The sequence below is a fragment of the Brachyistius frenatus genome, unplaced genomic scaffold (genome assembly GCF_029030835.1).
Source record: "Brachyistius frenatus isolate BFR_SWC_R1_liver_20210118 unplaced genomic scaffold, ASM2903083v1 Contig_12, whole genome shotgun sequence".
Lineage (NCBI taxonomy): Eukaryota > Metazoa > Chordata > Actinopteri > Embiotocidae > Brachyistius > Brachyistius frenatus.
In genome coordinates this window covers 6,738,503-6,755,219 of record NW_027210611.1, presented here as the reverse complement: position 1 = coordinate 6,755,219, position 16,717 = coordinate 6,738,503, and the positions used below count along the sequence as shown (strand labels likewise).

The following is a 16,717-nucleotide window of genomic DNA, read 5'->3' as shown; positions in this document are numbered from 1 at the left end:
AGATTAATAACTCCTACAAAAAGCACGTCAACATTTTTGTTTCCACGAATCCCATCATTTATGTCCACTCCAAGTCCAGTTATGATCTCTCTAATGCACCGATACACTGCAGAGTCTCTGAGAACGGGAGGCATCACAAAAGTAGCATGGATGTCTGCGCATTAAATATCGCTTAACAGGGAGAAAGCATTAAGCCTCGTCAAAAATAAATAGGTCTCAACGCAGTCATTACACGTCTGTCGGAGGCCATTCTGGTGCAGACATCTACGGCCGCTGTCGGACTCGCAGATGTGGAAAAATCTGTCCTCTAACTCGTTTAAGAAAATGTACAGAGACCGTAAAATGCCACACGACGGAAATGTTTATTGATGCATGTGCAACGTCTGGAGATATGCTTTTGAGGAATATACAAGAAGTGGGCAACAGCACAAGTAAAACCATGTAAACAAATCCCTTTATTAGAATCTTTTGAACTGGAATTAAAATTTTAGTGTCCTCATGCTATGATGAGAAAACCTCACTGCATGGTCCCTCTTAGTATTTTAGTCACTTTAATTTGAGTATTCCACTGTGGAAATTGGAAATAAAGACACAACCAGGATTATTATTTATTTCAAGGGAACACACACCTCGAGGTAGACACATAAAACAGTCCACGTTTGGCTACAAGCTGTTTTTCATTTTCTCGAAATGACTTCTATATGCGTGTCAATCATTCTTAAGCATCAATATTGACAAGTTTATTATCGCTTTGATTTTCATTCAACCATTTGATTATAGCAAACATGCATTAACAATCTGATTGCATTTTGCGCCAGGAACTTTTTCAACAGGCTTCAGCCAGGAATACTGAATAAATTAACTCTGTACAAATAAACACCTATACACGGATCAAGTCAGCAGACATATTGAGAGTATCATATGATTTGAATATATCTAGAGTAATCTTACACTCCACCCACAAACACTAACAGCAGAATTTACAGCTTCACAGAGACCAGAAATAATAGAACATGTACATAAAACAGGCTGAGGATCCACCTCGAGAACATAACAAATTAAAAAGGCTGTTTAAACTCGGGTCGACTCTTCTGTAACACCTACTGTAACTGTTGTTTTTTTTGTTTGCTTTTTGCTTTTTCTTCTTATTTCTTTGCACAGTTAAAATCAAACAGCCGCCGGTCGGAGCTTCAGAGCTGAGAGGGTTGTTAACTCACACGCAGGGGGATGTATTGGTGGCAGCTGGCGGCACTCCCGAGGCTGAAGAGGCTAACACAGCCCGCCCTCATAGTCATCGTCCTCGTTGGCAGCGGCCTGCGCCCCACCAGCGCCACCTTGTGGAGCAGCAGCCTTCTTCTTCTTTCCTCCTCCTCCAGGTACCCTCAGGGAAATGGCCAGTTTGGCGTACTGAGGCAAAAAAAAATGCGTTGTTAGTTCTCAGATTGAAATTTTGCTAATTTCATATCAGATATTTCTGCATTTCTATTTTTATTTCTTTGAACCAATCAAGTCAGAAGTCAAATTTAGTGGCTGCTCGGCCACTGTGGATCAAATCTGCTCAAACTAAACCCACACAGTCTTGATAAAGCAGATTAGCCGACTCTGAAACTGTAAGAATAAAATAACAAAAGCCCCATTCAGACAGGATTCCTTTCTTTAAAGACAGTGGGGTGATTTTAACATCACCTGACCAGGTCAGTGGTTTTAATCCCTCCTGGACAGCCCCAATTAAGTACTGCATTTTCAGCCAATAGGTTGGTCCTCCTGGATCTTAAATCCTGTCCTGTCTTGGCTTTTAAAGTGGATGTCCAAATTTGACTTTTGTCCGAAGTATGAGATGTCAAAAATGTTTTTGGTAATCTGATCGATTGAAACGTCTTAACTCAAACATAAACAGTCGGCCCATCTGGGAACTAATTAAATCAGTAGAAAAAACGTGAAGCCATCAGATTAGGACAATGGCAACTTCTCAAATCCATCCGTACATGTTCGAGGCTTTCGGCTCGAAATATCTTCGCTTGAGCATTTCTGCTTTTGGTATTATACACGGACTGAGCGCTTTGTGGCGCGCTGCGCATGAAGCAGATGACCGTGAAAAGACATCCGTGGCGATCTGACATCAGCTGTATGAAAACCAAGTGTTCAGAGCAGTCTGAAGCCGGAGCCTTTATGTTGATGAAATTATTTTCATGTACGTTTACTTCATTATTTGGACAAATTTGACATGAACATCCGACACTGTAACATAATACACACACACACACACACATATATATATATATATATATATATCAGAAAAGCATAGTAGCTCCACTTTAAACTACCGAGCGCATCCAGTATTTTATTTTCCACGTCCCATTTAAAAGTTAATTTTGTCTGAAAGTTTTATTTATTTTTTTTTTTAAGTATTATTATCAAAGTGAAGCCCAAAGCTTAATAAGAGAGACTAAAAAAAAAAATAAAAGACCTTGTTTATTAGTAATTATGCATCAAAAGCACTCACGTCGTTGTCCATGTACTTCAGTAAAGGCGAGTTGCACACGCGATAGACCTGGTCCTCGTCCTGCTCGTCGAAGCCCTGCAGTAGCGTCTCCATGGCGACAGAATCTTCACTTCCACTGTAGCCGGGCAGACTGGTGGAGAACGAGCAGCACTTCATGTAACGACCCTCAGTTTAAATGGCAGCATGAACGTGAGGTCGCGTCAAAGGCAACACAGAGTCACAAGGGAGCCAAGAGTTTTTGTTTGGGTTTTGGATCAATGTTTCTACTGGGAAGCAGGAGGTTTTACTGTAAGATTTACTCAAAGAGACTTTGGCTCCCTGTGATTTCACATGACAATGAACCATTATTTAAATTCTCATACCTGTAACTTTCTCTGACACATTTATCAGCTGCTACGAAGTCGCCTCTGTGGAGATGTATCAGCACTTGAGCAGTTGTTTTCTAAGAAATGAGAGGAGCAACACAAGAGTTTAGTTCAGTAGTTGATGTGTCTTGTTTTCTTTTGCCTTATTGGTCTTTTTACTTTTATTAACAGCTTTCCTGAAGAGACCAAAAACTCCAGAGAACTCGGTAATCGGCCAACAGCTATTTCATGACAGCAAACATGTTTCAATCTCTGATAAGCAGCTCGGTGTCGAGTGGGATGTCGGTGCTCACGGACACGGTTCTGCGTCTCCACTGCCGTGGTATATTGAGCTCAGGGGAATGAACTCACCAGGCAGCACGGCCTGCACCGGAAACTCACCGTGTGACTAACCGTGATGCTGAGTTAACTTGTAATTAATGTTAATCAGCTTTAAAAAAAAAAAAAAAAAAGCGAACAAGCTGACCCACCTTGAAGCACATGGGGAAGTTCTCGATCTCTTTGTACATGTTCTTCTCTTTCTGCAGGGCGACGGCTGCGTCATCCAGCCTGGTAAGAAATACGAGACCAGAGAGAGGGCTGATGAGGAGCCGGTACTGTTTCAACATGATTAAACTACAGTTATTAATTATGTCAAACTAGCAGAGAGAATTTAAAACAGAAATAATATATCATGTGAAACATGTTTCATTATGTGACGAAACAGTATCTGAAAATTTGACACGTTGCTCTTCACCTAAACTGCGAAACAAACAGGAATACCTGAGACTATAAAACATTACTCATATTATAGATCAGTGTTTCCATCCCATTCATCCTTCCTTTACCTTCTTAACCTGACCAGGAGTCTGGAGGCTTTGCCCAGCAGCTCTACTGCCTGACGGAGGCGGTCCTCATTCTGCAGATGAAAAACAAAGATGAATCAGCTAAATGCAATACAAAAAATAAATAAATAAATGAAAAAAGGTAAATTATTCAGCTTTTGTTGGCATTCTTACCTCAAATACTCCTGCAGCCTTCTGATACAGGTCCACAGCTTTCTCCAGGTTTATAGGCTCGATCAGTCTGAGGGGAAAAAAAACATGTTTTAGTTTGGAGGAGAAGAGGCTGCTGGACAGTTACAAAACTGAAAGGTTTGATGACAAGCAGCTGGCATGTAACGTAACGTCATTCTGTCAGTGAAATATAATGTGGTTGTTTTTTTTGTTGTTGTTTTTTTTTTACTTTCCAGCCCGGTCCAGAGCCATGGCGGCGGTGTCAGGAGTCCCGTTCTCCATGTACATCATGCAGGCTTTCTCTATGTACTGGATGGCCTCCGGCATTTTCTTTTGCTCCTGTTGAAGCGCCAACACAGCAAAGTTTACAAATGTGCGGCAGACACCTCGTCTCTGCCTCCTCACGATGACTTCACAGTGTACGCCGTGGCTGGTGGCTCACCTTCATCATCATACCAGCCTGTTCAATAGCCCTGAGGGAGAAGAGGAGGGGAGTTCGAATAAAACAGGAAGGTTTTCATGTTTGCAGCTGATTCAATATTAAGGTTATAAAACCAGATACTTACTTTGCAGCGTGAAAAAGTCTGAAAGATGAGTTAAGGAAACAGTCAACAGTAATGTGACATAGAACAACTTTGCAAACGTGCACGTACCAATGGTCACAAAAGCACGTGTAATTTAGGAGCCGATTTTGATCAAGCGATGTCATTTATTCGTAAATATTATAGCTTCCTCCTGCTTTGTGCTCACCAAGGAGCATCTCTGAAATTTTGGGATTTCCCCTCGTATATCATAAACTATCTTATATCCAAAATTCTCACATTTAAGAAGCTAAAACCAGCAAATGTTTGACTTTTATGGAGTACAGAGGGCCTATATAAACTACACATTAAAATGACTTTCTTTTGATCGATCAATCGACTTGCAGCTCCGAATAACAGAGAGGATACGTCTTGTTTTCTGTGTGGTACTCGGCTTCCTTCAGGTAAGCATCCTTGGCTTGCTCGTACTGTTTGGCATTCTTGAAGCACACAGCTAAAAAAAAAAATAATAAAAAAAACAACAACAAAAAACAGGACACACAGATGAGTTTACAGTTAAGATGTGGTTTATTGTGAAGGCACCACTCCCATTAGATCAACTAATATTGATTTTTGTTGTTGTTGTTGTTGGTGGTGTTGTTGTTGTTTACCTGCTTTGGCGTATTCCGATGCAGCACTGTCAAAATCCGGCTTCCACTTGGTCATACTCGTCTTCAAGCTTCAAAAACACGACGACGAGCAAAATCACAAACGGCTCAAGCGATCAGTTTATTCTCACTCACAGGTCCAAGATGCACGGTGGTTAATAATGTCGTGTATTAAATCTAAATACTGTACACCGGCCCCGATGACACAGCGTTAACATCTCTCGATCAAATACCAGTGGCCTTACAGCGAGCTAACAGTCGTAGTAAAACAGGAAATAAAAAGAGTTTTTATTTGTATTTTTGTTTTTTTTCCACGCGACTCACCATTTATCCGCTTTAGCCATGTGCTCGTGAGCTTCGTTTATCTTCTGAGCGGCCATGTTGTTGATTAAGACGACACAAATTTTTTTATTCTGCTTTTGATAAATCGCTGTGGACGATGTTTTCGTCGATGTTTGGATTAACAGGAAACTCCTCCTCGGGCTCGCAACGTCATCCGCTGTCGCAGGCTACGGGTGCCGCCGAGGACAAAATAAAGCGGGAACACCGGCTGGTGCAGCGCAAGTGGTGTGAAACGAGCCATTATAAATAATAAAGTACACCGTTTAACTCTAAAAACAAAAACAAACAAAAAAATCAACTTCTACCGCCAGTGTGTATGAATATGTCCAAAAAAATTATTGCAATGTTTTTTTTCTTTGTTCATACAATGCTTATTCTCTTCATTATAGTCTATTATATGTTTTCAAAAATATTTATACGTATTTTCTTTCTTCTTTCACAATGGCCTTAAGGAATAAACCCCCCCATGAAGACTGGATTTTTTTTTTTCCTGACCTGTCTAACAGGAAACTGACATCTAAGGGGGAAGTGCAACAAACCAAACCATACGTATGAGCACAACATCTATCACAGGAAAAACAAACAACAAAAAAAACACAGCTTTTTAAGTACTAAAGGGGGTCCACATTTAATTATTTGGACTTGTCTTGAAGAAGCTTTACTGTGTCAAAATATGGTCTCAATAAAATCATTTCATTTCTTTCTGCATACATGTTGCATATTCCTCATGTGCCAACCTAGAAGCATTGCACACATTACACACAGCAGCTGTATTTGTTTTTTCCTCTGGAGGCCTTTCACTTTGGCCTGACACCTGAAATCAATCAACCGTAAATCAATATATAAATAACCAAATATCACAAATCACACATTTGCCTCAAGAGGCTTTAAAAGCGGTACAGCACACAGCCCCCTCAGTCCACAGATCTTCAACTTGACTAAAGGAAAATTCCCCCAAAGAAATCATTTAATGGAAAAGAATGAAAAAAACAACAACAACAACTCAGGAGTCTCTTAAATACGGCAATGTCTATTTGTGACCTGTCATGACAGGGTTGCTGTCAGATTTCTTTGAAACAACCACTCACTGATTGTTCAAAAAGTGGAAGAGCCCGCAGATTAAAACAACAACAACAACAACAACAACAACTAAAAAGGTTATGGTGAAAGATCCAACTAATTAAAAAAAAAAAAAACATTTTTAAAATATGAGACTTTATTTCTAAAGTCCTGATAGTGTCTGAAACACTGATGGACTAATTCTGATGGCTGTCTTGTAAAAACATAAAAAAAAAAAAAACAAATAAGTCAGCAACCTGCCTCGATGATTAAAATGTTATTATTATGTAATAGAAATGATTTAATAGCCGATGTAGGAATAAAAGAGAAGCACCGGAAGCGGAAATGACGTCAGGTCAGTCGGTGTCTCTAATGGCTGAACAACAACAACTGTCGGCGACTGACAAACTTTCCCAAACTTCTTCAGAGACGAAAGAAAGTTGGAAATAGCTGCTTGTTTCGGTCGTATATCCGTTTAGGCGCGTTTGTCTGTTCTTCTGTTAATCACAAATGTGGAATTACTGATGGATCCGAGATATGACATACCGCGGAGGGCCGCCGGTGGCGGCGGCGGGGGCTCCGCGAACTCGTCCCCCGCTCTGGGGTCTCAGTCACGCCGCAGGAAGATGCCTCCCAGACCCGCTGATTTCAAACTTCAGATTATTATTATTGGCTCCCGCGGTGTCGGTAAAACCAGCATCATGGAGAGATTTACCGACGACACTTTCTGCGAAGCCTGCAAGTCGACCGTAGGTGAGGACGGGAGGTGTTTACGAGTCTTGTTTTTGTCAACTTTTTATTTATCTAGCTCGAGCGTGTAGCAGGGCGCCGGCTACTTACTGGAGGGAAAATGCTTTAAACTACCACGGGACGGACGTAATACACACACACACACACACACACACACACACACACACACACACACACACACACACACACACACACACACACACACACACACACACACACACACACACACACACACACACACACTGCCTCCCACTTTACTGTTCAATGGCACTGAACGGATGTGACACTGCTGGCTGTAGCTGGCTAACTTTAACCATAACATTGCTCTATCCCGGTCTTTGCTCGTTGATCCCTTTGGCTGTGAAGTATTTACAGAAGTCATTTCTTCCATCTCGATCTCGTGTTTGTGCCTCGGACCGGTGTTTGATGTGGTTGTTGTGTATTTCGTGTTGTCCCAAGGGAGGTCCTGCAGGTATGCAAAGCTCAGTTTAAAGGAAGAAGACTTGCTCCTTCAGTAGTACCAGTCAGAATAACTTAATTTACTCCTGAACAGTATGTCTTATTTATTCAAATGAGGGTACAGTCTTGTCTCATCGATTGCCATATTAATTTAGAAACGGCCATTTTTCATATTCGTACATAAAGAACTGCCACCTGACATGTTCCTACGTGTACACATACTTCCTTTTAATTATTTAACCAGTGGCATCGTGACTAATTGAAGACACCAGTGATAAATTGCTGTGCCAATGCGGTATAGATTTAAAAATACACGAGATCTGTTTACATGTGGAATTGGGTAAACAGTCCTGTGACCGGCCCATAGTGTCCAGTCCCAAAATAGTCACACACACAAGCAGCTGGTGGCAGTCACAGCTCCATTTGGTGTCCAGTCATTCCTGTGAGCCCTGCCTCACTAGTATTGTGTGAGTATTTTGACGGCCAAAAAAAAAAAGAAGTCATTTCTTTGTTATAATAGAATACAATTTTTAAGAAGTACGACACGGATATCTTCCACACTGAAAGTGTTGCAGCTGGGAAACATAGTAAACCTCGTATTTGTAGCCCAATTATGGAACTAAAGAAAATAAACTTTCTCCAGACAACACCCTTTCATGAACATTTTGTTGTAAAAACCAACCGGACAGTTTACTGAAATTATGCCCGCAAAACAACACAGGAAGTGCTGGTATTTGTCCACATGTTTGTTCTGATTTCCCTCACAGGAGTTGACTTCAAAATCAAGACAGTCGAGCTGCGAGGGAGGAAGATCAGACTACAGATATGGTGAGTAACTGGGCCGAGGTCTTCAGTTCCTTTATTCTTCTGTATGAAGCTTTTCCCCTCGTCTGTCCTGTCATTCTACAGGCAGCTCGAACAAAAACTACATTTACTTGGTGTGTCTCAGCATTTTACACTAATACATAGTTTCATTCAAACTCCCCTATTAAAAGCCAGCTACTCCAGTGGGAATCTTAACTTTTAACATACCCATCATGTTGTCTAATGTTACTGCTTCAATTGGTTTGTTCTTACTTTCATCAGATATTACTGTTCTTACCATTAAATGTAGCTTTTGCTCCCTAATTTGTATTAATGACCTACAACCTACACACATTATTTGAGAACATACATGATAAACATAATATTTTTACACTGTTGATTAGGGATGTGCCATATCATGTTGTTCATGATAATATCGGTATGATTTATAATATCATATAAAAGGTTTATCATGCGTTAATGTTGATATTCTCTACAAAAGACCAAATGTGCAACAAACCACACTAATATAATACTTTTTACTGAATAGTTTGTGTTGACATGTCAAACTATAACACATATTTACTTACACATATTTTTTTAGTATTGTTGTCATATTTTTTTTAAGATGTTACAATGTTAGCGCAGAAATACCCTGAAATATTGTGATATTACTTTAGGGCCACGTCACTCACCCCTACTGTTTATCAAATCCACAATAACCATACCCTCCCCTGATTTCAAGGTTTATAACACAGTTATATGGTTTAAAGAGAAACCAAAGCAGAACAGAAAAACACACGTCTTCGCGCTGCAGAGAGCAGATTCAAACCTCGACTGTGTGTTTCAATCAGTGCAGTTATTGGTCTCGTTTAAGAGGAGGGCATCACCGAGGTTACGTGTCCTTGTCGCTTCACTGGCAGCTGTTCCTGACTTGTCAGGACAGCATGAACCTCTGCATGCGAGATGTCCTCCTGATGAAGCTTCTTGCTGACATGAATTTTTAAACTACTGCATACATACATTAAAGCCAGCAAAGATCAAAGAAGATCTTTGCTTTTTCCATCTGCACGTATCAAACATAGCTGCAGAATTGATTGACTAACATCCCTCAAAGAGTGTCTTTGAAGTACTAATAAATAGTAGTACTTTCATTTTGGCTGTACAGTTATTGAATTTCTCTGAAACATGATTTTGCCGTAGTACTTTTTACAAGAATAACATCCATCTTTCATTACTGTATCCTTGCCAATCAGTTTGTGATGCATATGTCATATCAAATGGCTGCATAGCAAACGGTCACTGGAGATATTCAGTGTTATTGCAGCTTGATAATCAGATTAAATGGCCTTTTTTTTCACGTCATTAATCTAATTTGCGATTTGAATTGCTGCATAAATCAGATGCGTGCAGCAGATTCAGAGGCCTTGAACCAGGCTTGTTTTCCTGCTCAAACCGGCCACCAGTGAAGAGGAGGATCTTATTTCTGTGATGCCTTTACGGTCTTGTGACTTTAACTAGGCCATAATTGCATTTTGAAAACATTTCGTCCATGATGATTGAAAAACTGATTAACATGCTACAGTTTGGAAAAGCTTTTGGACCGACTGGATGTTTGTGTGCTCGGTTAAAACATGGGACCTCCTTTCGCTTGTTTCACTAACACATCTGTCCTGCTCACTACCACCCCATCCACCCTCCCTTCACCCCATCACATCCACCCTTTTACCACGTCCCGTGTTGACCCCGCTCCCCTGCCCGACCCTTGACCCGTCCCGTCAGGATTGCTGTCAACACTGTTTGTTATGTCTCATGTCGAACTGCTCACATCAAGCTCCACCGCTGCCGCGCCCAGCCTTACCTAACCCTGCCATTGTTGCTGCTGTCTCTGTCTGCTCTTCTGCTCATAAGCCTGACTGTGACTCACAGGGGGGAAACTAGCTGGCTGCAGGTACAGTAACACTTCACTGTGAGTGTAGCTCAAACCGCGTGTCGGGCTGCTAGTCCAGACTCAGACGATCAGATGAGTCATGGATTCAAAATCGAAAATTCAAACCGAAGTGTTTATTTCCACGATGCCACACATACATTTTGAAAGCATTTGTTTAAATTTAAAAGGTATATATGAATATTCAGTAAGCCTGTAACTGCTGATAGTGCTTTAAGAATGACTACAATTTGAATTTTGACCCAGCAATAGTTTCATAACTATATCCGATCTTCCTTCAAAATGTAAAAGTCTCATTTTGGAACAAAGCTCTTCACTTGTTGTTTCTTTTCGCGAGATTACAGATAATGATGTGAACACAAATAGTGATTCACTGGTGTCAAATACACGGCATATATACTAACTGTAGAAACTAGAAACTCTTCCAATGTATTATTATCATCAGTGTGAATTTATGACGTCAAATTTCTGGTTAGATGCCAAAGAAATGATTCTTTGTTCTCCTTTTTGTTGATTGAATATAGTTGTTTAATTAATCAGAGATTTTTTTTTTTAAGAATCAAAAACACACCATAAATCAGCTATTTGTTATCTAAGTAGTTATCTAAGAAGAATTGATGACTGTCTGCTATCACATGACTGACTTGATTATATTTGATTAAAAAAATAGTTCTTATTGTTTGAAATGGGTTTATATGAAGTACTTATCATGGAGGTCTGCGTGTCCTCAGATTGGAGAAGCAGGCGGCTGCATCAGCATGAAAACTAAACAATGTCCTGATGTTAAGGTAGAATACAACAAAATGTATTTTAGCCACCTAAAAAAAAAAATCAATATCAGTATAAATATTTGCAATGTTTAGAATATTTTCACCTCTTTACTTTTTCTGTCACGCAGCTTTTTCTGATGTGGAAGTAAAGGTGTTATCTGTCGTCTCTTCAAATCCACCAGACTCCTTTAAAAAACAAAACAAGAACTGTCATTTTACCTCGCGGAACACAGGAGTTGCTGGTTTACCACTGTCTCGATTTGTAGATTGTGTTATTGTGTGACTTTGGTGGTTGTTGGTGTTTTAACTTGGATCTAAACTAACACCAAAGTCACACATTAACAAAAACGAAGAAACCGATGGAGGCAGCGGTAGACCAGCAACTGTCGGGTTCTGTGAGGTAAAATTACTGTTTTTGTTGAAGGAGTCTGGTGCCTTTGAAGAGAGAGGGAGAAGCTGTCTGGCAGCAGGGTAAACCTGGTGAAATATTCATAATATCGCTATATTATATTACAATCAAACTTATACACTTTTTTTGTTTTGGTGGCCAAAATACATTTTGTTATTGACCACGTGGAGCCTTCTGCTTCTCCGAACTGTGTCGACCCCCCCCCATCTACTGCAAGTTCAACTGACCACAGATAAGTAGCTCATACAGATCCACTTAAAACAACAACAACAACAACTAACTGTCCCTTTAAACGTATTTCTTCCAGGGACACTGCTGGCCAGGAGAGGTTCAACAGCATCACATCAGCCTACTACAGAGGAGCCAAGGGAATAGTGCTCGTGTATGACATCACAAAACAGGAGACCTTTGAGGACCTCCCCAAGTGGATGAAGATGATAGACAAGGTAAACAACAGTCCCGACATGTCAGCCGGTGTGTCTCCACTCGTTTCTCTCATAAAACCAACTACATATATTGTTTGAATAAAATTGAAATCCAGTAACATCCCATGATACTCCTCCTGCAGTTCTCCTATTGTCTTTAATTTGATCACCGCACAGCAGGTATATGAGCTTATGCTGTTTTTCCTTTTGATTGGCCGATGCTGCAGTCCTACGTGCCCAGAAGTCTTTCATTTATTCACTCCTACTATTTTATTGTTCACTTTAACATTCAGTTTTCACATCCAGTGCCAAATAACACGCTTATCGATTGTCAAAAATGTATATAGAGAAAAATGTAAGGCCAATTTCTTTTTTCTAGTTTTTGTACTGTACGTAGTAGACAATGTGACTTTACGCTGAACGGATTTAACTGCCATGACGTGTTTCGACTTCTCTGAAATGGGATGCTGGTGATTTCCTGACGTGCATCCTGTCTGCTCTCTGTTTTTGCGTCAGTACGCCTCAGAGGAAGCAGAACTTCTGCTGGTCGGGAACAAGCTGGACTGCGAGACTGATCGCATCATCACCAGACAACAAGGAGAGAGGGTGAGGGTCAACGCACAGCCTGCCATTCGCTATCATATCGCAGAACCACATCTTTAGTTTGGTATTAATTTGACCGCATAAAAGTATCTAAGAGAGGATGCAGTAGAAGAAACAATAGATATATTAATATGTATTATGAGCACGCAAGCTTTCTTTCATTCTGATATACTGGTGGATTAAACTTGATCATGAACTTTAGGCTTCAAACGCACACTGATAATACTGATGACATGTGTAGCATAGCAGCATGCTAATCCAAAACCTCCATTCATTCTAGAGGGGAGACTTTTTCATGCCGTTTGTGCTGTTATTTCTGTTATTGCGGATGAATTCAAGTGTTGTTCACAGACAATGAGTCCATTTAACTTTTTCTTTTTTACAGTTTGCCTCTCGAATAAGTGGAATGCGCTTCTGCGAAGCCAGTGCCAAGGATAACTTTAATGTGGATGAGATCTTCCTGAAGCTTGTGGATGATATTCTTAGCAAGGTTGGTGGGTTTTAATTTCCGGCATTTCTCAATCAAATCGTGTTTTGATTGATTATTCCAGCTGCCACTGGTAGAAAAATCCTGCTCTTCTTGTTTCATTAATATAATAACATTTTATACAATCTGTCCAAATGATAAATTCAATACCATCTGAAGTCATACAGATTGTCAGTTACCGCATTGACTGGGCAGTTTTAATGGCGTCATTCTGCAGCATAATAAGACCAAATGTGAAATCAGGTTCCAGTGACTGATCGCAGGTCACGTCGCAATTAAATGCTCCTTTTGTTTGTATTGTTTTCTCTACTGTCACAAATCACGGTCAACAACTGGAAACGGGACGAAAAGAAAAACAAATAATTCTGGGTGGATATAATTATTGTGAGGTCACTCAGTTCACACGCAACACATGTATATTTTAGGTGCTTTTTTTCTCTGTGTAGCACCAGATAAATATCTGGATTCACATGAAAACAAGCGTGTCTTTTTACCATCGTTTCCAAATTAGTTGCACAGATATATTTAACATATTTTATACTTAGTCTCGTATAGATCGTATAGATTTATATTGGGATATTTTTTTTTTTTTTTTTTTTTTTTTACCTTAGCGGTCTCTTTACAATTTACCTCCCATTCACATCCCGGTGGCGACAGAGCTGCTCTCATAGGTGCTCATCTGCCACCTGGGACACTTCAGTATGTTGACAGGATTGAACCACCAACCTTTGGATTATCGGGACGCAGGTGGATTTGATTGTAGTTCACCTTTAAAAAAAAAAAAAAATCATCTTATAATCATATCTACTGTCAGATGTTCCTGTTTATCTGTTTTGCTTTCAAAAACGCTGCAAACCAAATGCACCAAAAAAGCAAATAGATTTTTTTTTTCAGCTAAACAGATGATGTGTGACAGCACAGCTACTGCTGCCAAAATGCACTTAATTAGTTTACTTGTCCAACACAGTTTACATTTGTGACTCTTGTTCTTCTGTTGTTGTTGTTTTTTCAGACTCTATTTAAAAAGTTTCCTTCCGCTGTTCTCTCTCTTTCCTTTTAAGGGTTTTTATTTTCTTTGGGAACACTTCTCTGTTTTTAGAAAATCTCATGTAGTCATAGAAAAACGATCAGTGAGCTACGATACTTTTGCTTCATTTACTTCCTCCGTTATCTTTGAACTGATGCTTTAAACAGTTTCGCTCATTGAGTCTCTGCTGACGTGAATGTGTCTCTGACCCGACAGATGCCTCTAGAGGTTCCCAACAAGGACCTCTCCAACAGCATCCTGTCTCTGCAGCCCGAACCGGAAGTGCCACCAGAGCTGCTCCCTCCCCGCATGCGCTGTTGCTGAGAGCCAGAGTGGTCCCCTATCCTACACACACACACACACACACACACACACACACACACGCGCGCGCGCGCAGAACACTTATGTGGCCACCAGGGGGCAGCACACAGCAGCAGTTTGGAAGTATTTTACTGCTGCTGTTAGGGTACACGGACTCTCTCAAACAACCAGTATTATCTTCCCTCTGTCCCTTCTCCTGATTTATACACTATGACCTGCACCCCACTAACACTTAAAGGCCTGGTGAATCACCCACTCTCCTACCACCTCTCTGTCTGCACTTGACCCAGACTACCTCATTGCTCGGACGGTTAGGCTGGCTGTGCCTTGCAGGTGCCTTCCAGGTAGAGAGCCCTCTGGTAGCAGTTGCACATTTTCTAAGGAGGGGGAGGAGGCGGGGATTACAGAGGTGCCTGACAGCTTGTTCTCTTGTTTCCTTTGGTCATCACACACACTTTACACTAACACTGTCCGAGTCGGCCCACCGGTCTGTTATCTGTGCATTTTTTTTTCTATTACACAGAAGGGATAACAACATCTCACGTCTCGCTAGCTCCATTTACACTCTGGCTCTGTCGGTACACTAGTTTTATAGACTTATTAATTATTACCAAGTGACTCGAGGTAAAGAAAAGCACACGGTGTAAATCTGGTGTGTTGCTGTTACAGACTGGACAGGGTGCAGGACGTTTGTGGCCAGCAGGAGGTGGTTGTGTGTGGCGGCGATCATATCAGTTTATATTGCTTTGCCTTAAAGAGGCTGCGGCGGCCCGTTTTTCAGATGTGTATAAGTTGTAATGTTTTGCACTACAATCCATCTTCCCTAGGTGAGCTGACACGCAGGGAAAAGGAAAAGTACACGACTTGTAGTTTAGCACTAATAAAGATCAATGTCGCCTCAGCGGCGGCCGCTCTGAACTCTTCCACGACCCCGAGTGGGACGGACACGCAAGGAGAGATGGGTAATGTAGTCTTTGAGGGATCTGTGTTCGTATGGGGGAAATTATCTGCGTGTGTGTGTGTGTGTGCGTGTGTGCGTGCTACTGGCTTTTCAGAGGGAATAGACAGTGAGAAGCTCGTACACACACACGTACACACACACACACACACACACACGTGGTTTTTAGCCCTCGTTTCGTTTCCGTTACTAATATTTCCAAGTGTTTTGTTTTGATGTTTTTCCTCTGAATTCAGACGCAGCAGAGAGAAAAGTGCAGGATGGTTTGTTTAGTATTTGAAGGACTCAGGAAACCTCCATTGGCTCACTTTGTCACACTTTTTTTTCTTTTTTGAACAGACTCGATTCGCTTGGAGTTTAAATTAATGAAGAAACACCTTAAATAACCTGCTGAAAGGGCACGTTTGTGTTTCTATTTTTAGAGGTGGTCAGCAGATTTGAGTATTTGATTTGGCGTTTTGTTATGGACCAGTTTGTGGATATCCCATTACTTGCACATTAAAAAAAAAAAAAAAGAAAAAAAAAACAACCTAGCCTATGCTTGTAATGTTAACCCTGCTGTGTTTATAGACATTAACAGTCTTGGTTTTGAAATTCATGCAGTATTAGCAGCGTAGCTCTGAGTGTTTCTGTTGTGTCTCGAGTCCGAGGGTGAAGAAGGACGAGCCCCTTCAAAGGACCTGATCTGAAATTACTCAAACTGACTTTCCATCCATCCGTTTTGTTTTGTTTATTGAAGTTTTATGTTAAAAATTAAACATTATGTACTCTAACAAATGAATCGTTTCATACCACAGGAAAGAAATGTGACGCCTTCGGTAACAAAACACTTTCTGTCACCCAGACACATTTTGCAATAAGATTATCAACCAGCAAAGCGACCTTTGCATACAAATTATCTGGAGTTGTTATCACTTCTGTTTTTGAAACGTGAGCATTTCTTCACATGTTGGGTTGTTTTTTTGGGGGGAATGAAACCTTTCATTTGTCCCCTCCTGGACTTTTTAGCATTTGGCACTAACCCTGTGGTCTTTGTTTTAATAGCCAACTCTTATACTACTCGGTGTTTAAAACTGCTTTTATTTGAAATGTGTATCCTTTAAAGATGGAAGACTGTACTTTGTATTAAACCTGTTACAAGTATTTGAAAGGTTTTGGCATGTTTAAAGCGGATTTGGGGTATTTATAACTTGCGGCATTCTTAAAACTAATGAAATGCTATTAAAGATGTCTATATTTATTACCAGATTATGGTCTTTTATTTTTAATCCAACTGTGTGTACATCTTCTAAAAAAAAGTGCA

General features: G+C 40.5%; 2 protein-coding genes across 2 annotated transcripts; one reads left to right on the top strand and one right to left on the bottom strand.

The window, feature by feature from the left end:
• Positions 1-437: 437 nt before the first annotated feature.
• On the bottom strand, positions 438-5,470 carry napgb (N-ethylmaleimide-sensitive factor attachment protein, gamma b). Its single transcript, XM_069692487.1, has 12 exons — positions 5,377-5,470; positions 5,056-5,123; positions 4,814-4,898; positions 4,430-4,447; positions 4,306-4,336; positions 4,093-4,202; positions 3,867-3,933; positions 3,696-3,766; positions 3,339-3,417; positions 2,866-2,945; positions 2,504-2,633; positions 438-1,407 (listed from the first exon to the last, which is right to left on the bottom strand). Exons 1-12 carry the CDS (start codon positions 5,430-5,432, stop codon positions 1,270-1,272), a joined length of 933 nt encoding a protein of 310 aa, XP_069548588.1. The 5' UTR covers positions 5,433-5,470; the 3' UTR covers positions 438-1,269.
• Positions 5,471-6,819: 1,349 nt separating this feature from the next.
• rab12 (RAB12, member RAS oncogene family) lies at positions 6,820-16,662 on the top strand. The gene is made up of 6 exons (XM_069692518.1): positions 6,820-7,206; positions 8,430-8,490; positions 11,901-12,039; positions 12,535-12,624; positions 13,007-13,111; positions 14,352-16,662. Exons 1-6 carry the CDS (start codon positions 6,978-6,980, stop codon positions 14,457-14,459), a joined length of 732 nt encoding a protein of 243 aa, XP_069548619.1. The 5' UTR covers positions 6,820-6,977; the 3' UTR covers positions 14,460-16,662.
• Positions 16,663-16,717: the final 55 nt, after the last annotated feature.

What these genes read in the sequence shown, in the direction of transcription:
- rab12 (XM_069692518.1), top strand. Translation starts at nt 6,978, where the DNA reads ATGGATCCGAGATATGACATACCGCGGAGGGCCGCCGGTGGCGGCGGC. An exon ending in AGCCTGCAAGTCGACCGTAG is followed by an intron (nt 7,207 to 8,429) that starts GTGAGGACGGGA and finishes TTTCCCTCACAG; the next exon opens with GAGTTGACTTCAAAATCAAG. An exon ending in TGGATGATATTCTTAGCAAG is followed by an intron (nt 13,112 to 14,351) that starts GTTGGTGGGTTT and finishes CTGACCCGACAG; the next exon opens with ATGCCTCTAGAGGTTCCCAA.
- napgb (XM_069692487.1), bottom strand. Translation starts at nt 5,432, where the DNA reads ATGGCCGCTCAGAAGATAAACGAAGCTCACGAGCACATGGCTAAAGCG. An exon ending in ATCGGAATACGCCAAAGCAG is followed by an intron (nt 4,899 to 5,055) that starts GTAAACAACAAC and finishes TTTTTTTTTTAG; the next exon opens with CTGTGTGCTTCAAGAATGCC. An exon ending in AGGCTGCAGGAGTATTTGAG is followed by an intron (nt 3,767 to 3,866) that starts GTAAGAATGCCA and finishes TTTCATCTGCAG; the next exon opens with AATGAGGACCGCCTCCGTCA.